Source organism: Rhincodon typus, unplaced genomic scaffold, assembly GCF_021869965.1.
Source record: "Rhincodon typus isolate 14 unplaced genomic scaffold, sRhiTyp1.1 hic_rhity00001224, whole genome shotgun sequence".
NCBI classification, from domain to species: domain Eukaryota; kingdom Metazoa; phylum Chordata; class Chondrichthyes; order Orectolobiformes; family Rhincodontidae; genus Rhincodon; species Rhincodon typus.
In genome coordinates this window covers 1-27,901 of record NW_025966862.1, presented here as the reverse complement: position 1 = coordinate 27,901, position 27,901 = coordinate 1, and the positions used below count along the sequence as shown (strand labels likewise).

General features: G+C 41.1%; 1 protein-coding gene across 1 annotated transcript; it reads right to left on the bottom strand.

Annotated features, from left to right (window-relative positions):
- On the bottom strand, positions 1–27,184 carry LOC109927555 (CTP synthase 1; the record flags this gene model as incomplete). The annotated part of the gene is made up of 11 exons (XM_048592440.1): positions 27,088–27,184; positions 25,814–25,930; positions 23,160–23,243; positions 20,436–20,516; positions 16,967–17,118; positions 12,182–12,314; positions 9,073–9,161; positions 8,350–8,444; positions 5,547–5,609; positions 4,017–4,060; positions 1–103 (listed from the first exon to the last, which is right to left on the bottom strand). Coding segments are annotated over exons 2-11 (931 nt in total), but the record flags the coding sequence as incomplete, so codon positions are not given.
- Positions 27,185–27,901: the final 717 nt, after the last annotated feature.

Sequence of the window (27,901 nt, the reverse complement as noted above, 5' to 3'; positions counted from 1 at the left end):
TCGTACTTAATACTGAATTCTTTTCCTTCAGGATCGTTCTCCTCTTGCCAAGTCTCATGGTTCCTCCCATCTCTCCGGGATTGTGTTCGGGCATGTCAATCACCTGCACAAAATGTGACAGAATTTTCAAATCTTCATCTAGCGTAAGGCATCATCTTTAAACTCTTGATTGGACCTCAGCAACTTGCAAAATAACACCTGCAGCACGCTATATTTTTATTTTTTTTAATCTCCTCTGAATTCTCAACCTCAGAAAGCTCAGTCAATCAATATTTTCAATACAAGGAGGAACAGATTATTGCATTTCAGCATTTTGGATGCTGTGGGAAGCTGCAGCAGAGGTACATGCTCAGACAGATCACATTGAATAACAGATCAGGCTTGAGGGGCAAAACAGCCTCTTCTTGTTCCTTGTTAAAGATTAAAAAAACCGCAGATGCTGGAATCCATCAGGAGGATGCTGCCTGGCCTGCTGTGTTCTTCCAGCCTCCTGTTTGTCTACCTCTTACTGTTCCCGTTTCTTGATTTTATGTTTTTATGGCATAGGTATTAACATAATTCATCTTCAATTTTGCCACTTAGCCATCCGTCTTAGACACATTGAAATCTCTGACCTCAAATGGCATGGCAGTTTAAAAGATCTGACTCTGTTTCCATAATCTTTTTCTCAATCCGACAGACTGGTCTCTGACAAAAGTGGATGATGGTGGTCAGCATATCCTGTATAATTATAGGCAAAGTAAAACAAATTCCTCTTGCAGTTTAATTTTGACAGTGGGGAGATATTTTAAATGAAACTGTTGCACACTCTGACAAATCTGTACTCCTTTAAGGTTAGTAACAAATTGTAATGCAAATCAACATTAAGGACAACAAGGAGTAAGTTTCAATACTCTCTTCCACTGGGAAATCAGGTTTCCCATTCTGTCACAAAGTCAACCATCTTTCCAGTGGCTAGTGACTGAGAGAATCAGCAAGACTTGTTTAAACAGATTCTCTGGTGAGTGCTGTCACGGATCAACATGGTCACCATTAGCAACACAGGAACAGAGGAGGCCATTCGGCCATAGAGACATACTGTACAGACACAGGCCCTTTGGTCCAACTCATCCAAGCCAGTCAGGTTTCCCAAACTAAACTAGTCTCGTTAGCCTGTGTTTGGCCTCATCCCTCTAAACTTTTCCTATTCATCTACTTGTCCAAAAGTTTTTTAAATGTTCTAACTGTACCTGCATCTACCGCTCCCTCCAGCAGTTCATTCCACACATGAACCGCCTTCTGTGTGAAAAAATTGCCCCTCAGGTCCTCTTTAAATCTTTTTCCTCTCACCTTAAAAATATGCCTTCTAATTTTGAACTCCCCTACCCTGGGAGTACTATTCACCTTATCTATGCCCCATATGACTTTGTAAACTTCTATAAGGTCACCCCTCAACCTCCTATGCACCAGAAAGTAAAGTTCCAGCCTCTCCCTATAACTCAAACTCTTCAGTCCCAGTAACATCTTCATAAATCTTTTCTCCATCTTCTCCAATTTAATAATATCCTTCCTATAGTCGGGAGACCAGACCTGTACAAAATACTCCAAAAGTGACCTCAACATGATATCCCAACTCCTATACTCAATGGTCTGAGCAATGAAGGCAAATGTGCCAAATGCCTTTTCAACCACCCTGTCTACCGGTGACACAAATTTCAAACCATTCAGTGATTGATTAATCTTTGGTTGATCTGTGGCCTTAAGCCCATTTTCCTTAATACCTTTGCTCAACAAAAAAAAAAATCTATCTTAGATTTAACTGGTCCAGTGTCTACTGCTGTTTGCAGAACAGAGTTCCGAACATCCACCACCCTCCATGTCTCGTTCTAGAGGGGTCACTGGACTCGAAACATTAACTCTGTTTTTTCTCTCCACAGATGCTGCCAGACCTGCTGAGTTACGCAAGCAATTCCTGTTTTTTTTTTCAGATTTCCAGCTCTTTGTTTTACACATCTTTAAACAAACCCGTTTTGGCTTTCATTTATTCACGCACATGGGGGAGGCAATGGCCTAGTGGTATTATCACTGGACTGTTAATCCAGAAACCCAGATAATGTTCTGGGGACCCGGGTTCGAATCCCGCCACAGCAGCTGATGGAATTCGAATTCAATAAATATCTGGAATTAAGAGTCTAATGATGACCGTGAATCCATTGTCAATTGTCGGAAAAACCCATCTGGTTCACTAACGCCCTTTAGGGATGAAAATTGCCATCCTTACCTGGTCTGGCCGACATGTGACTTCAGACCCACAGCTATGTGGTTGACTTTTAACTGCTCTCTGGGCAATTCGGGATGGGTGGTAAATGCTGCCTGGCCAATGATGCCCTCATTCCGTGAATGAATAAAGAAAAAAAATGTTTCAATCAACCATTAATGTTGTCCTGGATTATTGATTATTCTTCTCTCATGGGATGTGGGCATCTCTGGCTGGGCCAGCAAATTGTTACCAATCCCTAATTGTCCATAGAGACATACTGTACAGACACAGGCCCTTTGGTCCAACTTGTCCATGCCAATCGGGTTTCCCAAACTAAACTAGTCTCGTTAGCCTGGGCCAGCAAATTGTTACCAATCCCTAATTGTCCATGAACAATGCCTCATTGCCCCTGGGCCGTTTTTGAGGGCAGTTATGAGTGAACCACATTGCTGTGGGTCTGGAGTCACATGTAGGCGAGAAGGTGTGAAGGCATCAGTTTTCAGATCCTGGAGGACATTTGCGAACAATAGAATTATACAGCTGTACAGTATGGAAACAGACCCTTTGGTCCAACTCATCCATGCTGACCAGATATCCTAAATTAATCTAGTCTCATTTGCCAGCATTTGGCCCATATCCCTCTAAACCCTTCCTATTCATATACCCATCCAGATGCCTTTTAAATGTTGTAACTGTACCCACCTCCACCACCTCATCTGGCAGCTCATTCCATACACGCACCACCCTCTGCATGAAAAGGCTGCCCCTCAGATCTCTTTTAAATCTTGCCCCCTCGCCTTAAATCTATGCCCTCTTGTTTTGGATTCCCCGACCCTTGGAAAAAGACCTTGGCTATTCGCCCCATCCACGTCCCTGTGAATTCGTACAACAATTGTTGATAGTTTCATGGATCGTCGTTACCGAGACCTGCTTCAGATTCCAGATTTATACATTCTATTCAAATTCCAATAGCTGTTGTGGTGGGAAGTGAACCTGTGCATCAGTCTGGGTGTCTTGAACCATGGAGGTCCTTCCTTCTTAAAGATCTTTACCCCAGGGTGGTGGAGTTTAAAACTAGGGGGCTTATTTTTTAGGTGACAGGAGAAAGATTTTAAAATGACATGAGGGGCATTTTTATAACACAGAGTGGTTTGTCTGTGGGATGAACTGCCAGAGGAAGTTGTGGATCAGGTACAGTTACAACATTTAAAGGACATTTGGATGAATACATGAATAGGAAAGCTTTGGAAATGGACCAAGCGTAAGTCAGTGAGACTAGTTTAATTTGGGAACATTGTCGGTCTGGACTGGTCGGACCAGAGGGTCTGTTTCCATGCTGTATGACTCTAACCTGAGCCTTGTCTGAGGCACAGTGATCTTCAGGTTAATCCCTCCAGCAGTTATCTCCCTCGAATGAGAGAGCAGCCTGTCGTCCTCTGGAACTGTGCTGGTTTTACTTACTGACTCTTGCTAATCCAGTGACATTACCACTATGTCACCACCTCTGTGAGAAACATATGGGCATTTCATAGCTGGGCTGCCAGATGACAAGCTCCTGGGAAAACAAACCAGGTCCTGGATGGAGGGAACAAAACACTGTGTTCTTTAACACACCGTGTGATAAAGAAAGTGGACGTTCTGCCAAAGAGGTTAATATCGCTGTTCAAGAGACATGTGAAACAATGGGCCATAAAGACATTCACCCTCGCTTCATTGGAAATGGCTGATCAGCTCAGCCCCAAACGTAGAATTAATTTAGTGGATATTGCATACGTACCACAGGATACTTTGTATTTGGATTAAATTCAGTAGAATTGGCATCTGTAAAAGCAAATGCATACAATAAAACAACAAATTTTATATTATTTTAAACCTGAATTAAAAAATCAGTGATTAAACAGCAATGTTGGCCAGAGGAAACAGGGCTGGCTTTGGCAAATGCATCACATTCTGCTCTATCCTGAAAGCTCATTTTCCTATTAAAAACATAACTATTAAAGAAACAATTGCTTGACAGGAAAACCAAGGCATTGAAAATTTTAAACTACGTTTGCCAAATGTACTGATTTGATTGAAAAATGCACAGTTCACATTTCGGATTATAACATTAATAAGGGAACATAAACGATAACATGTGTGTTGGTTGGAGTGGAAAGTGGGGTCTTGACGTGGTGATCCAAAATTACAAACTCAAGCCAAACTTCACAAATTATGACATAAACCCGATTTTGTCATAAAACTACCATCAACGATCCATTGAAACATAAAGTGTGGTTGAATGCAAAATGCAAACATTGCTTTCAGTGAATTCAAGACCCTCCTAGATTGTCATAAAGTAGAAATCACTGAACTGGTAAAAACCTGTTCTTTATTAGTCTCTCTGAAAAAACCCTCAAAAAAAAAACCCACTACATCTTCCGTCAACTATAACTAAATCTATACTGACTTCTAATAAACCTCTTTGGCCCCGGAAAACAAATTTTATATTTGTGGAATGTCAAAGTTTTCCATTATAATAAACAAAAACGGAATATATTTCACCTGTTACCTTCATCCTGCATGTTGGTCCCAATCTTTATATTTAATAGAGAATGAAACAACAATGAAAGATTGTCAGCACATTTTAGCTCCCAATTTGCTGGTCTGACAGTACTGGTCAGTGTCATTGGATCCTTAGTCTACATGATGGAAGCACTACTGCTGGCCATTTCAAGATCGTCTTGACTTGGTGCCAGATTCAAACCATTGTTGGGAAATGGGGAAATTCACGGAGGTCACTCGACCTTTGCAACTTTCTTCAGATGATTTGTCATTACCGCTCACCACGGACTACGAAATTCGGGCTAATATTTCAAAAACTGACCGAAATCAAAATGATGGCCTGAGTCAAATTTAATATAAATTTGTCTCCTGTAGGACCTGCTTAGGAATGGGGAATTCAAAATTTATGAATTGCCATTGAGTGGGTCTCAAGAGTTCCAACATCTATTTGTCATAAATTTCATTCCAAACTTGGCTTCAGTTTAAAAAAAAGCTCATCAGAATTTGTTTTTGCGGATCAGGATAATTATTGCAACATCCAAACACTTGGTCTTATATTAACCTAGATTTGAAGTTTCTGCAATAAAGCACCATGACTGCTTTGTTTGGTAGAATGTAAATCACTGTTCTGATTGATCCCCACCCCTCATGCGGCAGAGGCTACAAAGTTGGCACGAACCTGTCAGAAAGCAAAGCAATAGAACAAAGATACACCGATACAAACATGGAACGTTGCACTGAACCAATGGGATTTGCTGACTCATACCTGGCCAGTTAAGTGCATTTCGTGCAAATTCGACAACTGCCAACTGCATTCCAAGGCAGACACCTAAACAGACAAAACAAAAAAAACTCAGCGATCTCGTTATCATTTACAAAACAAATGCATACTGATCATTGGGGGTGGGGGAAGCATTAGTCGAAATTGTCTTAAAACAGCATGAGGCATTGATAAGGGATACAGTGAGATGTAACAGTGAGGGAGGCATCAAACTCAAGGCCCTTTCTCCCCCATTCAGCCACACACAGGGAGGTTGATATGTTTAACACATGGATTTTTTTTTGGGGGGGGGGCAGTGATGGGCTGAGTTTACCAAGAAGGACTCTCCTTACAAATGTCGAGTTAAGCTCACCCTCAGGCGTCTCTCTGTCTAACGAGACAGCAGTCATCTGGAACTATAGCAACTTTACACTTTACTCACTCAGTATAAATAGTGTTAATGCTGCTCTCTTAGTGCCACTGATACATCACTACTTTTCAGGGAAGTGATTCAAGGCTTTTAATATGGAATAATGTGTGCTATAATTTTAAAAATTCAATATCTAATACTATCCAAGGTCCTGTCGTAGAATGTTTCAAAGTGATCTGAATTTAAACAGAAGACAGATTTAACACAAAACTAATTCAACAAGTAACAAAGGCAACGAAGCCATAACATCCCACCAAAACAAGTTTAAAAAAACACTTTAACTCAATTTTTCGTTATCCGAGAATGTGAACTATTCAACTGAAACGATCCTGCACTCAGTGAGCAGATTAGGAAGTTGGAAATGCACTCCACAATTTTCTAACGTTATAATTCATGAGAGCGCCAGATCACAGAACCACCTATGCTATTCTGTTGCTGTCCAGGTTTGATGGAAGTAGTCAAAATATTGGATAAACCAGACACTATAATGATTGCTTGCAGATCTAAGAGGGGGAGGCGATGGCCTAGTGGTAGTATTGCTAGACTATTAATCCAGAAACTCAGCCAATGTTCTGGGGACCCAGGTTCAAGTGCAATGACCATCTCCAGCAAGAGATAATCTAAAATTGTCACTTGACATTCAATGGTGTTACCATCACCGAATACCCCACTGTCAACATCCTTGGGTTACCATTGACCAGAGCCTGAACTAGACTTGCCACAGACACAGTGGCTACAACAGCAGATCAGAGGCTAGGAATACTGCAGTGAGTAACTCACCTCGTGACTCACAAAAACCTGCCTACTATCTACAAGGCGCAAGTCAGGAATGTAATGGATTACTTCTCACTTGCCTGGATGAGTGCAGCCTCAACAACACTCAAGAAGTCTGACACTATCCAGGACAAAGTAGCTTACTTGATTGGCACCACGTCCACAAGCATCCACTCCGTCCACCACGAACACTCAGTAGCAGCACTGTGTACTATTTACAAGATACACTGTAGAAATTCACCAAAGATCCTCAGACAGCACCTTCCAACCTGCAACCACTTCCATCTAGAAGGGCAGAGGGCAGCAGATACATAGGAACACCACCCCCTGCAAGTTCTTCTTCAAGCCACTCATTATCCTGACTTAGAAATATATTGCCATTTCTTCACTGTTGCTGAGTCTTAGTCCTGAAATTCCTGCCTAAGGGAATTGTGCGTCTACTTACAGCGCATGGGCTGTGGTAGTTCAAAAAGGCAGCTCATCACCACCATCTCAAGGGGGCAACGATGGATGGGCAGTAAATGTTAGTTTAGCCAGTAACACCCATATCCCATGGATGAAGAAACAAGCAATGAGCATACTCACTTTAGACAATGAATTTCAGGCCTGTATTTTAAGACTATTTTGATATGGAAATGATGGTCTGAGTCACGATTTATCTCCTGCTTACAATGGAGAATTTAAAAATTATGAATTATGAGTTGTTTCCTGAAGTTCCACATTATAAATTTCATTCCAAAGCTGGCTCAGTTTAAAATTTAATAACAATTTGATTTTGCGAATCTGAACAGGTATTACAACTTCCACATGCTTCACCAGTATTTTATGGGAGTGCTGCACAACAGACTGGTGCTAAGATAACAATGGAACATCAAGGTAAAAAAGTGCCTTCAAGGATATGGGTTTTCAGGAGTCCTGAAGGAACAGACAGAAGCAAAGGGGTTTAGGGAGGGAATTCCAGAGCGTAATCCCTCAGCAGATGAAGGCACAGCCACCAACACGGAATAGGGTCAAAAAGGCACAAAAACACCTCTTCTTCCTCAGGTGGCTTCAGAAATTCGGCACATGCATAAGGAACCTCACCAACTTTTACAGATGCACCGTAGAAAGCATTCTATCTGGATGCATAGACTAGAGAAAGTTGCGCACACAGCCCAGACCATCATGAAAACCAACCTCCCATCCATGGACTCCATCTACACCTCTCATTGCTGCGGAAAGGCTGCCATCATCATCAAAGACCCCTCCCACCACGGTAATACTCTCTCCAACCTCTTCCATCAAACAGAAGATACAGAAGCTTGAACACATGCACCAACAGGTTCACCCTGCCGTTATTAGACTCTTAAGGAGGTCCATTCATTTTAAATCTGACACTGATTTTACTTTGTGCACCTTCTGTGCAGCTGTAACCCTGTATGCCTCGCTCTGTCTAAGCACCCTATGATCTGTATGTCCTCGTTTGCTATGTTGCCTGTACTGCTTGCAAAACAAAACTTTTCACTGTCCTTAGGTACATGGGACAACAATAAATCTAATCAAATCAAATCAGGGAACACAGATGGAAACATGCTGTATTACAATGAGTTAAACCTAAACTCGTACCTAAAAACGGCTTCTTCTGTCTTCTGGCCCAAGCGATGGCGAGAATCTTTCCCTCTGTGCCTCGAAAACCGAAACCACCAGGAACCAAGACTCCGCTATAAGGAACACCAGGTGTTTAGAGGTCACTACACTACAGGAACAACAGTGCATGCAGTATACCAATCCCCTTTTTTAAAGTTTACTCAATAGATAGGTTTCTTTGAAAACTCCCAAAGATTTTTAAATTGATTGTTCGTATCAAATGTATCACTTAATAGGAAGAGGTGACAAAATAGAATTCTCCCACAATTTCCTGTTTTGTAATCGCGTAATAAGGCTACATTATTTGACACTTACTTTTGATCCATTTGAGTTTTCAAAACAACGTCTTCCTGGGATTTCACATTGAAATCTTGACCAAAACTAAGATTCTTCTCGAAACACTAATTTTACCCCGAATGCTTACTAACTTCAAATTTCAGAGGGCAGCCTGTGAGATCTGTAAAATGTTGCTGCAACACTTCTTAAGCAGTTTTCATTGCTCTAACAAGTTTATACATGCTGCTAATTTACTGTCAGAAAAATCAAAACAAAATGTTGGAACTACAAAGCAATGTGTGCAGATTGCAAAGGCTAAGGTATTTATTCACCTCATAAGAAACGTACATAGAGATCATTTTACTGGGATAAAATCCTTGTTCTTATGGACAAATCATTAAAGATAGAAACATTTTAAGTGCTTACTTGGCACTACACAGGTTCTGCCAAGCTTCATGGTATTTGACAGGCTCATCTAGCTGTCTACAAGGTTCCAAATCTGCGGAGTCAATATACTGCGAAGAAAAATTATGAGTTTTTACTTGCACTGAATCTTACACAATACACCAAAACAGGACAACAGATCAGCAACATTAAAAATCTGTGGTGTGATGGAGTCTCCTTAAGAAAACAACTTTCACATCTCTTATAAATTTACCTCTTTTAATTTAGTGCACTGTATCCACTGCTCACATGGTATCCCCTACATTGGGGAGGTCAAATACAGAAATGGGGTGACCACCTTTGCAACAACCTTTGTTCAACTTGCAAACTGCAGCCCTGAGCTTCTAGCCCCTTGTCATTTCAATTCTCCATCGACCTCTGGATGTTTGTGTAAAGGTAAGGTCAGTGGGTAATTATAATTTACCTTCAGCCACCCAAGCATCACCTCTTGGTAGATGCCAACTGTTAGTTAGTGTAATTGTACTAACGTTGTCAGCTTGGAGGTACCTCATCCAAATAGCAATCCTTTGCAACCCAGACAGTGATGCGCACTGATACCTTCCATATCTTGCCAAATGTTTAGTTTTCAAAAAAAGTGATGAAATGGACAATGACCGAGAACCAGGAATCCTGGCGGAATATTCCCTTCCTCACCAAACAGCTGAGAGACAAGGGGTCCCATTTCAGAGGACATATAATTGGGAGTGAGTGCCAGTGTTCTGACTACCCATACACTCAGCACTGGAGATTGACAGGTGCTAACCACTATTTTCAGACTGAGGGGAAAATACATCCAAATTGTTTTCCAAGCCCTCTCTTTCTTATCTGCTCTTCACAGGGCGGGATTCCCTGAGAATGGGGCACAGAACAGGGATTAGAGAAGCAAAGGGAGCTCTTACAGACGGAGTATGTACAGAACAGAAGAGACTTGCTGATAACAGCAATAGCGGTTCTGCCTGGTCAATGGTGACTTATTTTAAATGTGTGAGCCTTGATATGACTCTCCTAACAATATCCTCTCTGTATTTAGCTGGTGGTACAGTGGGAGATATTGAGAGCATGCCTTTCATTGAAGCATTCTATCAGTTCCATTCAAAGCCAAAAGAGAGAATTTCTGCAATAATTATGTCAGTTTCGTTCCACAGATGATTATTTTTTCATTCAAGGGATGGGTGTGTCTCTGCCTAGGTCAGCATTTATTGCCCATCCCTAATTGCCCAGAGGGGAGATAAAAGTCAACCACATTGCTGTGCATCTGGAGTCACATCTAGGCCGGAGCCAGTAAGGACGATAGAAGAAAACAAAAGCAGATGGCTAGAAATCAGAAAGAGAAACAGAAACTGAAACTGCTGGGAAAACTCAGCAGGTCTGGCAGCATCTGAGGAGAGGAAACAGGGTTAATATTTCAGGTGTGTTTCTGAAAAAGGGTCACTGGACCCTAACCCCCAGCTTTCTCTCCACGCTGCCAGATGTGCTGAGTTTTCCCAGCAATTTCTGCTTTTCTTTAAGGTAAGGGCGACAATTTCCTTCCCTAAAGGGGACATCAGTGAACCAGATGAGTTGTTACAATAACCAGCAGTTGTTACATACTCATCATTAAGCTAGCTTTCCCTTGTTTCAGATTTTTATTGAATTCAAATTTCACTGACCCCAGAACGTTAGTCAGTTGTTCTGGATTATTAACCTAGTAACATAACCACTATGTCACTATCTCCTTACTGATACTTGAGACTTGGGAGGATGTATACATTGTTACTGGGCTGGATTTTGCTCGGAATGGCTTTAGATTTGCTGTTACCCAGAGACTTTCAATGAGCCTTACCATGACAAGTTAGTGTCTCAAACCAGCCAGACAGCACAGTGCCTTCTACAAGCCACACGGGAGCTGTATGAATGGGGAAGGCAACTGTGGATCTCCTTAACTAGACAGATTGATGAGTCATTAATGGGCATTACATTGAGAGGAAATGTTTGTTAGAGTCGTGACAGCAATGTTAAAGTTGCTACAAAAAACAGTATAAAGGATAAGAAAGATTGAACTAAGGATGCTAGAGAGTAAGTAAAAAAATCATTTGACGAGTCTCCAATAATATTTAAAAGCCGAAGGAATTCCACTCTACACTTGTGAAAGTTAATAATAAGTGCAAGAGTATTTGCTTGGCAGTAATCAAGTCTTGGCACGATGTTAAAAGGATACTCAGACTGGAAGACTCAAACTCTAAGGTTTGCATTGAGTTTAATTCAGAGCGATGACATCAGGACAGGAAATCTGTTACATTTTGAGCCAGGTGGAGCACAGCTTTTTGGAGAATAAATGAAACTTGCGCTGCATCTTCTGACCTAGGACTGTGCACGCATATTGGCCAAAAGCTTTTGTGTGACTTGTTAATAATGACGAGTGCATGCTGTTAACATTACTTTTATTTCTGAAGCAAAATCCCTTCCCAAAACTGATTTCCTGTAGGACGTGCTGGGGAAAAAAAAAGTTTTAGCTTTTCCTGTTTAATTGTTCTTTTCCCTCCCACAGCATGGGGATTACCTCTCTTAAGCTTATCCAATGCAAATGAAATGCAAGATTCAACTAAACCACTGCCCAAGAGTGTGGTGGAGGCAGGCTCAATTGAAGGTCTCAAGAGATCAGATCATTAATTGAAAAGGCAACAGTTGACAGGGGACAGACAGGGGAGTGAGATAAGGTAAACTGCTTCTTCAGGGGGTGAACACAGAATTGTGTTGAATGACCTTCTTCCATGCTGTAACCCTATGATTTCAAGAAAACATTCTATTTTCAGACACCTTTACATCCCTCTAGACTATTGTGGCACATGTCTTAAACTGTAAGGCAGTTCATATTGAATAAGATTATGTTTTTGTTTGAAGACAGATGAGATGTTTTCTAAATTTCATCTTAAAACGTTTGCAAACAGCAACTGACCATCTAGTCATATGACTCTGGGCAAACTATGATTTAGTTTAAAAAGATTTGCCAAACATAATTTTAAAACTCCATTTAGCAGTTTAACGTGTGGTAAAGAAATACGCTGACAACGTGTAATTTAAGGGATGATAAATTAGCAGTTACTCAACTCACCTTGACTTCCAGTTTCTGGTTAATAGCCAAAGCTGAATGTTCCAAAGCCTTTATGACCGAAGCGTAGGAGTCAGAGAGTTTGGTATATTTACCAACCAACGCAATGGAGCAAATCTCTAATGTGCGATCATACCTGGTTTTAGATTTTGCAATTGGAATAAAAGAGAATAGGACATGTCACAGAAACAGACAAGCTGAATAAGATGTATAAGTTTCACAATTTAACATGAATAAATAAAACGTTGTACTGGATCTCCCGAGAGAGGACATCAAGTAAGATTCACTATTGGGACAAATGAAGAAAGGATATGCGCTCATAGGTTGAGAGAGATGTACTTAGTTAGGACCTTCCCAAAGCAGTTTACAATCAATTAAGTACTTTCAAAGTGCAGCTACTATTGCAACATCAGGAAAAAAAAAGCATTCAATAAGGTCCCATTGCAATTAGATCAATGATCAAAAAACTGATTTTAGCAAGGGAAAAAAAAACTGTCACGGAATGTGGAGAACTCCTCTGCCGTCTTTCGAATAGCACCATAGGAGTCAAAGGGATCTCAGTCTAATAGCTTCTCTCAAAGATGGCACTTTCAGTGCAGCACTCCCTCTATTATTAGACTAGAGGGTCAGCCTGAGATTCAGAAAATTAGGAATCCAAACTTCCATAATTTTTTATTCAAGTTTTTTTTAAATGATCACTTGAAGCATGTGATGAGAACATTAGTGATTCTGTGATAGAGTTAAATTAAATAACAATGCTGTTGAAGTGTTGAAGTTACAGGGTAACTAAACCCAAATGAGATATATTGCATCAATTTCTTGGAATAACAGTGTTAAAGGTTTTCTGGTAGTAGATTATAATGGACATAAAGGGTTTTTATTTCTCATTTACTGCCCTGGTTGGATTAAACTAAAAAGCAGCAAAAAACTTAATTGGAACCACTTCTGAATTTATTCGCAAAGAACTTCGCTCAAACCTCCGTTATCAATCAAATGTCGCATCCCTAATTCCCAATCAAATGACCACTGTCATTAACGAGATATTTTGTGGAAACAATGTCGCATTTTACAATTAGATATTTCTGGGCCTAATCCTGAGCTCAACCTTTTCAAATCATAGCCAATGCCCTAACGCCCTAATGTTTTCAACGAGTATCTGTTGGGAACGATAGAGCTTTTCCAATTTACACTTATTGTGAAGCCTGTGTTTGTTTCTTTTCCTGGCCCTTTACTAACTCTTTTTGCCTTAAAGCATCATCTCTTTAATGCTTTAATTGCTCCTATCCTTCCACCTCTTTCACTGTTCCTCCCCTCCCACTTTCTATTTACACACTTGCTTAAAATTGGTTACAATTCGAATATTTTTCTGTTATCTGCTGATCTCCTCTGATTTGGTGCATGTTATGTCCTGGAAGAGGGAATATACAGTCAACGTGATTTGTAAGGATTTCAATTATTGCTTACATGAATCAGCTGGAGATAGATAACTTGGTGTCATTATTTTCACTATTAAATTTAACTCATTATACAAAAAACCATTGCATATAGCCTTTATCTGTGATGTTAATGCGCATCAAGGGAGATAACCTACTATGGAGATATCACTTTGTCAAATGTTCAGTTCACATTTACATGTCATTGAAACACGACAGAACTGTCCAAATGATGTTCTGAGGCTTGAAATTTAGTAATATTTGGGGACTTGACACAAAGGGACTGTGGATCCCTGGATATTTTTCCAGGAAATTGGAACAATTATTTTAACCAGGCTTTTCTTTATAGTCACATGCCTTATGATAATTGTTTATTGATGAAACTATCTGTCTGTGTTTACAACAGTCAGGTTCCAGTTCCTGTTTTCAATATTGTTTGGAGTAGTTGGGGAAAAGCCTGCAGAAAGAAAGAAGCTTCCCAGCTCAGCTCTCCTGTTTCTGGAGAAGAACAATTGTAGTGGGTCCAATGAGATACCTGGAGCCTTGTCCAACTGCTCTTCAAAGAGTTGGCCCAAATTTCATGAATGAATGCATCTACAAAACTCTCCAGAAACAACTCTGGGGTGGCATGGTGGCTCAGTGATTAGCACTACTGCCCCACAGCGCCAGGGACCTGGGTTCAATTCCAGCCTCGGGTGACTGTCTGCGTAGAGTTTGCACATTCTCCCCGTGTCTGCGTGGGTTTCCTCCGGGTGCTCCGGTTTCCTCCCACAGTCCAAAGATGTGGAGGCTAGGTTGGCCATGCTAAATTGTCCATAGTGTCCGGGGATGTTTAGGTTGGGTGGGTTAGACATGGGAAATGCAAGGGTTAGGGGAATGGGTCTGGGTGGAATGCTCTCTGGAGGGTTAGTATGGATTGTTAGGCTGAATGGCCTGTTTCCACACTGTACGGATTCTATAAACTATGTGTTCAGAGATATTTGCCTTTATGTGCGACAACATCAGACCTACAGTGACTTAAGCATCACAAACCTTAACTTTTTTACCTTCAGAAACTAAGACTTATTGGCCAAAAGAGCTTGTCTGGAAACTCTGCAGAGAGAAACTTGTTTTTCTTCCTTTAGATTGGGATAACTAGAGGGGTAAACCGTTACATTTAAATTGCGAACTGAGTATGTTAACTAATTTTGCACCTTTGCAGAATAGGTTTTGTTTTACAACAAATCCATAATTTCGTGTTTTTCAAGACACCTGGTGATGGATCTTTTTATTTTATATCTGACATGGTGACAGTGTATGGATGGCCAGATTGAGTACTAGGTACAACAATTAAGTTCAGAAATGAAAACAGAAATTGCTGGGAAAACTCAGCAGGTCTGGCAGCATTTGTGGAGAGAAATCAGAGTTAACATTTTGGGTCAAGTGACCCTTCCCTAGAAGGGAGCTTTAGGAAAAATTGGTTATGCAGACCTCAGGAAAGAACGCAGTCTAGCATGAAAATACCACATTTCATTTTACATTCTAATTTATAGTTTAACCAAGTTAAACAGGTTGGAACTCTACTCACTGGAATTGAGGAGAATGAGAGTTGATCATATTGAAACATGTAAGATGCATAAGGGGCCTGAAGGGGGCATTATCTCAGAATGAAGGGGTGCTAATTTAAGACTAAAATGAGGAATTTCTTCTCTCAGGGGTGTCTTTGGAACTCCATGCCACAGAAAGCTGTGGGGGTAGAGTCCTTGTGGATATTTAAGACTGAGATAGATTGATTCCTGATCAGTCAGGGAATTAAGGGTTATGGAGAAAGTGCAGAAACATGGACAAGAAGAACATTGGATCAGGCACAATATCATTGAATGTTGGACCAGGGTCAAGGGGCTGAATGGCCTACTCCTGTTCCCATTTTGCATGGTGTATGGTCTAACTAAAGTAGCTGGCTCTGATAATCCCAATTGAGACTCAGTGTGTAGTTTGTTGCCTGATTAGTATCTTATTAGCTTGAAGCAACACCTCACCTGCGTGAACATAAATGCCAAGATTCATGCGCAGTTCACAGCAAGGTTTACTCCTGGTGTCTACTTTTTGCAGCGAGCTCAAGAAAAATGGACTGGAGGATGCCATTCTGCCTATTCTGCTATTCCATTATATCATGGCTGATCTGGTGAGTCTGGAGTCACACACAGGCCAGACCAGGTAAGGATGGCAGTTTCCTTTCATAAAGAGTGCTAGTGAACCAGATGAGTTTTTCCAACAATTGACAACGGTTTCATGGTTATCATTAGACTCTTAATTCCAGATTTGTTATTGAACTCAAACTCCCACCATATGCTACGGCAAGATTTGAATCACTAGGTCATAAAACGATGGTGTTCCACTCTGAGGCCAATATACCTTGCCTGAGGTGTGGTGCATTTCAGTGGCCCAAACTGTAGCTATTCAGAATCTAATTCTCCATCAGTATCAGCTCTCAAACTGATAAAACACAAGAAATATAAAACGATCAAAAGGCACCAACAGCGATAAAAAAGAGGGTTTAAAAGCAACCTTTCACTCCCTAACCAACAAAAGTAGCCTTCTCATTAGATCTTACAAGAACACCAGTACTGTAGGACTAATTACACAGAACTTCTTTTGCAGGTGAGATACAGGTTGAATTTTGTTTTCTTGAAATCCACTCATCATTTAAAACTAAATTCAAACGACCCTTTTGAACATGTTATGATACACTCCAGAGCAGATGCAAGTTGAACCCAGACTCTGGCCCAGAGATAGCACACTGCAATGGACAACAAGAGCCCCTCCAGTTCATCTTATATAGGTATATTAATAAGTCTCAGGCACATCGAAGTTGTGCACTTAAATGTCAAGAGGTAAAAATTTTCAGAATGAAGCCTTGGATTCCTGCACTTCATAGAATCCCTACAGCGTGGAAGCAGGCCATTCAGCCCATCGAGTCTACACTGACCCTCCAAAGGGAATCCAACCCAGGCCCACACCCCCTACCCTAACCCTATAGCCCCATATTTCCCTTGGCTAACCCAACTAGCCTGCCCATCTCTGGACACTATGGGCAATTTAGCATGGCCAATCCACCTCATCTGCACATCTCTAGTGCAAATCCAGGCAGACACGGGGAGAATCTGTGAACCCCATCCAGTCGCCTGAGGGTAGAATCTTACCTGGGTCCCTGGCCCTGTGAGGCAGCAATGCTAACCACTGAGCCACCGTGCCTACGCACTGGCTGATAAGTGACATGTCTGTTTTACTATCGTGGAATTATTCTAATGTTAGTGTCTAAAATAAAAGTATCCCTTTCCCGTGAGTATTACACACCAAACGAGTGTTACTGTACCTATCTGCCATCTCTTTCCACTTGTTCAGTAGTCTTCTAGAGTTCGCTTCAAACTGGAGGTTGAGCCTCTCCTTAAAATAGCCCACCACACCTTCTGCTTCAAGTAATAAGGGGACTCGGTAGAGGGAACAGACATCATACACACAGATGACCTGCAATCAAGCACAGCATGTAAGGTATTTGTAGAGAAATGCCACTGCAGGAAAAACCATGTACATGTATCCCAAACTACTCTAGGAAATGATTGGGAAATGCCAAACTGTAAGAGACGTTGGAAAAATGTTGAAAAGTCATTGGCAGACAGTCAATTTCACCAAAGATCTTCAGACAATACCTTCCAAACCCACGACCACTTCCATCTAGCAGGACAAGGGCAGCAGATATGTGGGGACACCACCACCTTCAAGTTCCAACCCAAAATACTCACAATCCTCACTTGGAAATATATCGCCATTCCTTCACTTTCACTGGGTCAAAGTCCCAGAATTCCCTCCCTAAGGGCATTGTGGGTCAACCCAGCAACTGCAGCGGTTCAAGAAGGCAACACACCCCCACCTTCTTAAGGGCAACTAGAGACAGGCAATAAATGCTGGCCAGCCAGCGACACCCACATCCCGCAAACGAATAAAAAAAAAATGAGCCCCTTGAAAGCTTATTACACAAACATTTCAAAGCAACTTTTTCAAAAGATGATGGAAGGGGATCTTTCTTTTAAAAATCCATATTTACTTCAGATTGATCACATTGATAAAATTAAAGAACATTTGAGGCACAAGTTGTTCTGTCCTTCATTTGATTCCTCTTCCCTTGAACTGCTTCCTAGACACAGCCAATGATATTTTGAAATTACTAACCAGGAGGGACAACATTCAAAGGATATTATCAGAAACAGCTGGGTGTAAGCATCAGAAAAGAGCAATAGGTTGGGTCTCCATCCCCTTGGAAAACGCTCGAGGAATGACCAAAAGTTTTCAAAACCGTAAAAGGTTTCGATAGAGTGGACTCAGAGTGAATGATTTCAGTTGTGGGGAAGAGCAGAACTAAAGATCGACAATATAAAATCATCACCAAGAAAGCCAATAGGAAGTTCAGAAGAAATGTCTTTACCAAAGAGTAGTGAGAATGAGAAACTTGTTAACACAGGAGGTGGGTGAAGAAAATAGTTGGGATGCATCCAAGGGTGAGCTACACATGCATCTGAGTGGAAGCAAACAGAGGGTAATGCTGGTGGATTTACAAGACAGAAGATAGGAGAAGGAGGCTTGAATGCAGCATAGGTGCCAACATCAACTGCTTGGGCTGAATGTTCTGTTTTTGTGCTATGTAAAGGCAGCTTGGGTGAATCACTGTTTGACTTCTTTCCTGGTAGGTGCTCACTTTGCTACTCCTCGATTGCTAACCCGATGCACAATAATATCACTCATCAGACAGAGCCCACTGATCAACATCATAGAATCCCTACAGTGTGAAAGTCACTCTATTTCTACATAGAGCAACTTGGAGTCAAGATTTTAATAAACAGAACCAAAACAAAAATCTTAAATATTTAGGCATCCTGACAATGCCCATTCTCCCTGTGCAAAGCATTCTGGAAAATCTTCCAACTTTAAAAACACCGAATGTACAGTCATTCCTCCATATGAGCGAGGGTTCCATAAATCATGACAAACAACGAAATTTGCAAGTGTGGAGCGCGATAAAAATACAGGTTATAAATAGATTAAAAATCGTGGATACACAAGTTTGCCTGCAGATGTTGAATTTTGTTGCTACTTGCTTTTTTGCATGGATTGGCAAATTCACACGTGGTGAACTTGCGAATACAGAGGACTTACTGCATAATATCTATTAATAGAGCAGCTTTAGGGTAACAAAACCTTCCAAAATACTTCAAAGTAAATAAAAACATAGGGTTGTTAATGGCACTGACTTTCAGGAAACTCAAACTAAACTGCCCCCTTTTCTATTTTAATTTGTGGTATCACAAGCTTCAAAGAATGACTTCATGACATTCCTCTGTCCAATAGTGAATTATTCTCTTGATAAGTTCTCTCGAGCGAATATTATATCAATTCTGAAGGCTGCCAGAACTCTTAAACACTGAGTTTAGTTAGACAAAGTCTAAACTATAGTTTTCTGGTCAGAGATTTATTTCAACCTACACGTCGCAAAACTCCAACCTCACTGATTCCTTGTTCCCGTACACAAATGTTTCTTTTAAGAGAAATTGTACCGGTCAGGTAGCGTGTGTGGAGGGAAAGCCGATTTTTGAAGAAGGGTCACGTGAAACGTCATCTCTGCTTTCTCTCCAAAGATGCTGTTCAACCTGCTGAATCTCTCCAGCAATCTGTTTTGGTTTCACATTTCCAGCTTCCCCAGTTCTTTGCTTTTTATAAATATTTTTAATTAATTTGTTCAGATGAGTTACAACAATGCTTTGGTGCAGGTGGGATTTGAACCCAAGTGTCCTAGCCCAAGGTAGGGTCACTAATAACAGCACGAAGCTCATTCCAAACCGAAACGGAAGGCATTAGCCTACTGGTATTATTGCTAGACTATTAATCCAGAGACCAAGGTAATGTTCTGGGGATTCAGGTTTGAATCTCACCATGGCAGGTGGTTAAGTTTGAATTCAATAAATATCTGGAATTACGAGTCTAATGATGACCATGAACTAACTGTCAATTCTCGGAAAAACCCAAATGGCTCATTAATGTCCTTTAGTGAAGGAAACTGTCATCCTTACCTGGTCTGGCCTACATGTGACCCAAATCCTCAGCAAATGGTTGACTCTTATCTGCCCTCTGGGCAATTGGGGATGAGCAATGATTGCTGGCCTCGCCTGCAAAGCCCACATCCCATGAATAAATAGAAAAATAAACCAACCCTCTAAAGTTTCTCCTCATCTCACTTCTCGCTGTCTTGCTGATAATCTTGAAATTATGACCCCGAGGTACTTACATACAAACTACTGGAAACAGAAAACCCTTCTTTACCCTGTCAAATTGTTCACAATTTTGCACACCTCAATCGGATCACCTTTTCACCTACTCTGCTCTAAGGAGAATGAACACAATTTCTCTGATCTTTTCTTGTATCTAAAATCCCTCATTCCTGGCATCATTCCTGTAAAACTCCTTTGAACTCTCTTCAGGGCTTTAACATCCTTCCTTAAATAAAGTGCACAGAACCAAACACAACACTGCAAACGTGATCTGACCCAAAACTCAAACCCTCAACGGGTTAGGAATCACTATGGAGAGAAAAGCAAAAAAAAAAAATTAGGGCGATGAATTTAGCTGAAGAATAAACAGTCACCGATCTGATAGAAACCTTAACTGTGACTCCCTCTCCCCAGACACTGTCAGAGTATTTCCAATATTTTTTGACTTAGCTTCAGATTTACTAAATCCACAACATTTTGCTTTAGTATTTTTACTCATTAAGTAACGCCTGCTTTTAATTTTACCTGTTCGGGTTCTACATGGCAGAACATAGAGATCTTTTCTTTGACAGATTTCTCCATGGGAGTTGTGCAGCGACAGACAATCTACAGAGAAAGTGAGTGCAACATTAGAAACACAGTTTATTAGACAGTCTGATACATACATTTCGATAAATGTACCTTACAAAGGTAAATATTGCTGCTTCCACTGCAGCGTATCTGCAGATGGATAACAAGTCAGCAGGGGGTGTTTTATACACTTACAGTCATAGAGTCAAAGAGATATACAGCATGAAAACAGACCCTTCGGTCCAACTTGTCCATGCTGACCAGATATCCTAAATTAATCTCGTTCCATTTGCCAGCATCTGGCCCATATCCCTGTAAACCCTTCCTACTCATGTACCCATCCAGATGCATTTTAAATGTTGTAATTGTACCAGCCTCCACCACTTCCTCTGGCAGCTCATTCCATATATGCACCACCCTCTGCATGAAAAGGTTGCCCCTTTGGTCCCTTTTAAATCTTTCCCCTCTCATCCCAAACCTATGCCCTCTAGTTTTGGACTCCCCTACCCTGGGGAAAATACCTTGGCTCTTCACCCTATCCATGCCCCTCAGGATTTTACAAACTTCTATATGGTCACCCCTCAGCCTCTGACGCTCCAGGGAAAATAGCCCCAGCCTATTCAGTCTCTCCCTGTAGCTCAAACCCTCCAACCCTGGCAACATCCTTGTAAATCTTTTCTGAACCCTTTCTAGTTTCACATCTTGCTGTTAATGCTGGTTAGACAATGAAATACGATAAAAATACTCTTGAACTTCTATTCATAGTGAACTCTACTATGGAGAAGTGCTGTGTTCTGCTGGAGGACAAACTGTTTGACCTTTTAATTATTACTACAACTGCATTAAAAGTGTGGACCACAGGATTAGTTTAGAATTGCATCATGGTTAACACAGATATGGTGGGCCGAAGGGCCTGTTCCTGTGCTCTACAGATTTATGTTCTCTATCTTGCAGCAGAGACATCCTTCAACTATAACGAACAAAAAAAAAACAAACACATAAAAGCAGCAAAAAGAAACAGATCAGACATTGGATATTTCTATACTTTGGAATAATTAATAATCTAACTTTGTACAGCAATGTTACATTCGAACTAGCAGCATCGAAATGATTGTGTTTCAGAAGTTATTTCTCAATGTCTCTCATCCACAGAAAGGTTTCAACACTCATCAGCAAAGGCAGCCCCTCCTGATTGAACCCCATTGTTACAAAATAAACATAACCGTTGTAGCTTTTTCTAAATAAGTAATGTTTTGGAGCGGTGACAAATAGATCAACTAGAAAAACATCAAAGATCAAAGAAATTGATGAATATTGACAAGTCAAAAATTTGTACAGAATTATCTTCATTTCTTCACTTCTTGGCATATATCTGCCTTTGATAACAATCCTTCATTTATCCAGTGGTATCTACTCTTCCTTTCACATCTGATCTTTCACACACGCTTCTTCCTTCCCCTTGTGCCCCCTCCTATGTCTGCTCCATCAATGCTGTATCTCTCTCTGATCTTCAATTTGCTCTTTCTCAGTCCTTTTGTTATCTCCGTTTGCTCCCTTTCTTTTTTGACTTTCCCACCCTTTTTAATTTAATTTTCCTCACACTGCAGTTTTATTAACCTAAGCAGAAAAGCATGAGCGGTTTTCCCCACCAACTGGATACCAGACAAATGAATAATGTGACGTATGTGTTTCAGTGTCAGAATGATGCCAGGACTGTAGGCGTTAAGTTCCATCTGGTAGACCATACCAAACAACCTGTTCGTTGAACGTTCGAAGAGTGCACCAATCAAGTCATAGTTAGTCAACTAACCCATGCTTGTAGGCCTCAGAACAGTGATTCAGTTATTGGAAATAATTTATCAAATAATCTAGACTGCACTGAGAGCTACACCAGAAACCAATTTAAGATCATCAGTTGGGCTCACAGTGTAATGCATTTGCTAGAAGCTATACGTGTCAATACACAGGACCCTGTTTATGTAGGTAAAAGGAATTTGTAAATATATTATGTTGTTTCTTTAAAAAGGGCCATGGGGAAAGCCTGTCCTCACCACATCCCATGGCAACACCCTAACCAATCAGAATCTACCTGCCTGGATTGAGAATGGAGATTGACAGTTAACTGTTCTTACTGCATCGCCATGCCAACAACAGCCTGAACAATCAACACCCTTGTCTCATGCTGTACAAAATGGTGCCCCTTTGTTCAAGTGCTCCTTGTATCTTAGCACTTAGACAAAAAGCCTCAACTTCTTGTTTCCTTGTGGCAATGTTTAAATTCTGTCTTACCAAGCAATTATTTCAATGCAACCTCTAGCTAACGGTGAGTAGCCTGTCTTTACTGCTCTTTTCTTCTGCTTCAAATAGTCACACCATAGGACAAAGGTTCAATCTTTATTGTCAACTAGCTAACAGCTCATTTCTCTTTGAAACGATTCCAACAACCGGGTTAAAGATAATTCTGAACTTCAACAACTTTGAAAATGGATATCTTACTCTTGATGAGTAAAGGTCATGAAGGTTAGTCGTGGAGTTGAGGTAATTTGCTGACAACGGAACTGGTATTTGCAAAACTGAAGCACGCAAACTTTGCACCTAACTATGACTCACTCTTTGCAGTGACCATTTGCCATTTCCATTAGGTACACTCCTTAAAGCAGGCCATTACTTTTCACTTACCAAATCTGGTGACAGTCCTAGGCCTCGCAGTTCCCGAACACTGTTTTGGGTTGGTTTTGTTTTTTGTTCCCCCGTTGTACTTGGCTACAAAGAAAAAGTCAACTGGTTTGTGCGTGTGCAGTACGTTACCCGCAGTAAAGTCAAGAACATGCATGTTAACTGCACATGAATACCATAATATCGGATGTTGTAACATTGAAGGTGTTCATTTTCACATGAACTGCTGAAAATAAACAAAGTGGACTCAGCAAACTTTGAAACCGCTTTGACAAGTCATCCCAATCAGATAACTTTAAATAATACTGCCCTTTGTGCTTTGAAACACAGAGAACAGCCACATCACTTCATAATACACACAACACATCAGAACAAACCCAAGCCAACTCAACTCAATTAGGTCAAGCAGGTTTGTAGATACACCAATGGACTTCAGAATCATTGCCATTACATGACACTGCTCCGCAAAACAATTCAGTCAGTATCATTCCCTCACTCTAGTCCTATAATCCTGCATGTTTACCTGCCCTGAGTGCCCACTGAATTACAGAATACCAATATATCAGCCTGGCCTTCAACTCTTGATAAGAACACAAAGAAGAAGGACACAATTATTTTGATCGTGGATGATCCTGGGCTACACTTACTCGCCTGCTCCCCATATCCCTAAATTTTCCAAGACCAAAAATCTGACTATCCCAGTCGTAAAAATATTCCTTAATCCTCCTGGGTATAGCATTCCAAAAATCAAAACCAACCCGCTCTAGAAGCATTTGTGGAGAGAAACAGCTGAATTGTGACATTCCCCACAGACAAGAACCACACTGACATGTACTGTAGATGGCTGCTTCGAACCGAGTCTGATGCTCCATTGCTAGATGTGGAATGCGAGCCCAGTCTGACCTGCCATGTATTGGAGTATGTAACATTCCTAGAGAGGAAAGCACTGAGTGTTCCAGAGACCTATTGCTGGAATATCACAAGGAGACACTTTGCAGTCACATAACCTTCTGGGAGAGGTAAAATGTTTTATTTCGCACAGGAAACATTCAGGAACAAACGCAAGGGGAAAGTTAAATGAATAAAAGTATAATTTGTATTATTGTACAAACGTGGCAAGTTTACAGCACAGGAGGACGACATTTGACCAGTTGTCTGTGCTGATTTATGAAGGAGCAATTCACCTCTTGCTACTCTCCTGGCTCTTCCCTATAGCACTGTTAATAATTTCCTTTGCAAATGATGATCTAATCCTTGCCTCCACCACACTCTCAGGCAGTGTTTTAGTTGAATTTTGCAGTGTGTTCCCACTGGAAAAGCTTAAGTACTAGGCAGGATATGTAACACCCATGGTAGATTAATGCACCTAATGGCCATACCTGTATCAAAGAGGTATTGCCAGGAACCTGGAAGATGACCCAGTCTCAGCCAGTCAGGGACAGTGTGCAGGAAGGAAAAGAACAATTATAATTACACTGGAAAAACAAACTCTTTTTCCCAGCATATCAAACTTTTCCTATTAAGGGAAACAGCTCCAGAGGGAATTTGCTTCAGAAATAATAGTAAGGTTCACAGTGCTCACTGGTCATTATTAACAAGTGACACAGCAACTTCTCGAAACCATACAGATGTAGTTAATTGCAAAAATCCAGGACCTGAGCCTGAGACTCACCTCTCTCCAAAGGTTGTGCAAAAGAGGCATTGCACCATCCGTTTCCCCACTCAAATGTAACAGAGTGAATTTCTAGGTCTGACATCATGAGTATGAACTAAATTCAGTACAAACCTTAGAGTTTGTCTATTCCAGTCTGAGTACCTTCCTAATCTCATTAATTCCTGCAAAAAAATACTCTCACACCGATTAATAACTTATATGATGTGCAGTCAAATTCTTTGCACGTTGAAGTATTGTTGGAGATTCAAAAAAATAACATTTTATATTACTTTTCTTTTTAGATCTCTGCCGTTCTTAGTACAATATTACTTAGCTGATTTTTATCTCGTTTCTGTATCAGCTTTAACATTGCTGTCACGACTCTAACAAAAACCTCCTCACAATGTAATGCCCGTTAATGGCTCTTCAATCTGTCTAGTTAAGGAGATCCACAGTTGCCTTCCCCATTCATACAGCTCCCGTGTGGCTTGTAGAGGGCACTGTGCTGTCTCGCTGGTTTGAGACACTAACTTGTCATGGTAAGGCTCATTGAAAGTCTCTGGGTAACAGCAAATCTAAAGCCATTCCGAGCAAAATCCGGCCCAGTAACAACGTATACATCCTCCCAAGTCTCAAATATCAACAGGTAAGTGGTGATATAGTGGCTACATTACTAGGTTAATAATCCAAAACAGCAGGCTAATGTTCTGGGTCAATGAAGTTTGAATTCAATACAAATCTGGAATAAACAAAAGTTTGTTTTGTCGATTATCGTTCACTAATGTCCTTTAGGGAAGGAAACTGCCATCCTTACCTGCTCTGCCTACATGTGACTCCAGACCCACAGCAAAGTGGCTGATTCTTGACTCCCTCAGGGCGACTAGGAATGGGCAACTGCCCCCCTCCCTCCATTCCATGAATAAATAGAAAGAAGTTCAGAAACACTGTGCTGTACTTTGAGAATGTGCTTGATACAGTATGAATGATAAAGCAGAAAACTCACCTGAGGAACTAAACTGACATGAATGTTGCAGAAATTCTCTCTTTTGGCTTTGAACTGGAACTGACGGAATGCTTCAATGAAAGGCATGCTCTCAATATCTCCCACTGTACCACCCAGCTAAATACAGAGAGGATATTGTTAGGAGAGTCATATCAAGGCTCACACATTTAAAATAAGTCACCATTGACAAGGCAGAACCGCTATTGCTGTTATAAGCAAGTCTCTTCTGTTTTGAATATACTCCGTCTGTAACAGCTCCCTTTGCTTCTCTGATCCCCATTCCGTGCCCCATTCTCAGGCCTCTGCCAATCCCACCCTGTGAAGAGTAGCTACAAAAATGAGGGCTTGGAAAACCACTTGGATGTATTTTCCCCTCAGTCTGCAGAGCGGTGCTTGGCACCTGTCTATCTCCAGTGCTCAGTGTGCGTGTAGTCTGAACACTGACACTCACTCCCAATCACATATATCCTCAGAAATAGGACCCCTGTGCCTCACAGCTATTTGGTGAAGAAGAGAATAGTCAGCCAGGATTCCTGGTTATTGGTTATTATTCATCGCTTTTGAAAACCAAACATTTACGGATTTCAGGTGGGACTTTGTCGGCAAGATATGGAAGGCATCACTGCACATCACCATCTGTGATTGCTGTTTGGATAAGGCACCTCAAGGCTAGTGATGTGAATACAATTACATTGACTAACCGCTGGCATCTACCAGGAGGTGGTGCCTTGTCGGCCAAAGGTAAACTCTAATTCATTCCCTGGAATTACAAATGAACAAGCATGGTGACCCTCAGGTTAAACCACAACCAGGCATCTCTAATGAGAGAGCAGCTCTATGGTCTGACAGTGGCGACTTTACCTTTAATAATTTTTATTATGACGTTCAAAGACAGATCACAATTATCCATTCTTCTGGCTCAATTGGAGTCAGAAGGCAATCAAATAAAAATTCTATACCCAACATAAAATTTAATCTGAGACCTCACTGCAATACTGAGGGAGCTCTGCAGTGCCTGAGGTACTGTCTTTCGGAGGACCTACATATCCTTTCTCAAGGATGCAAGCACCAGGAGATTCTCCCCGAGTCCTTGGCCAGCACTCTGCCTACAATCATCACCCCCAGAAATATAACAAATCAGTCATTCCTTGTTTGTGGGACCTTTCTGGATACAAAGTCCCTTCAAAACGAGCAGCTGACCCATCATGAAACTTTTCACAACAGCAAGCATATGTTAAATGCAACAGAATGCAAGCATTGTACTTTTTAATTACCTCAATGACACACACTTCAGGCTCTACACCATCACTATCGACTGGAATGAGTGCCTGTCGGACCACCCACTCCTGAATGGCATCCGTGATGTGTGGGACAACTATAAGCAAACAAAAAAACTTCAACATTAATGACACAAGCAGTTTCTCAATGCACCAAATTTGTTCCTTCCACCCTTGCTGAATGGTGCAAGTAAGATTTCAATGGGGCCGTCTGCACGATAAAAGTTAGAAAAGCAAAAATGCATGTATCCAGAAAACTGCATCCAGCAGCATTTCTGAATGCTGGAACATTGATTCTGCACAAATAAGCTTCCCCAAGGTCACAGCTATTTGAAAGTGCTCTGTTATACAGAAAACTCTGGCAGCTGCATTGCTGTTGACATTGGGAATCGGTGAAGGGCTCCGATGAGTACTGCAGGTTCTGAAGCAGCCCTTTTAAGGTGAATGGGAAAAGAGATGCAAGCAAAATGGGGAAGAAGCTTTTGTTTTAAGTTCAGAGGGTTTATTCCTGCAGATTGTGGGATACACAGATATAGGAGTAGCTCTTGAATTAAATATGTAAAGGAAAACAAATTGCAAGTTTATTTTGTACATTCATTCACGAGATCTGGGTGTCACCAGCTAAGACAGCCTGAAAAGCCCTTGAGAAGGTGGTAGTGAGCTGCCTTCTTGAACCACTGCAGTCCCTGAGGTATAGGGGCACCCTCTGTGCTGCTAGGGAGGAAGTTCCGAGATTTTGACCCGACAATAGTGAAGGATCTATTTCCAAGTCAGGATGATGTGTGGTTTGGAGGAGAACTTGTAAATGGTG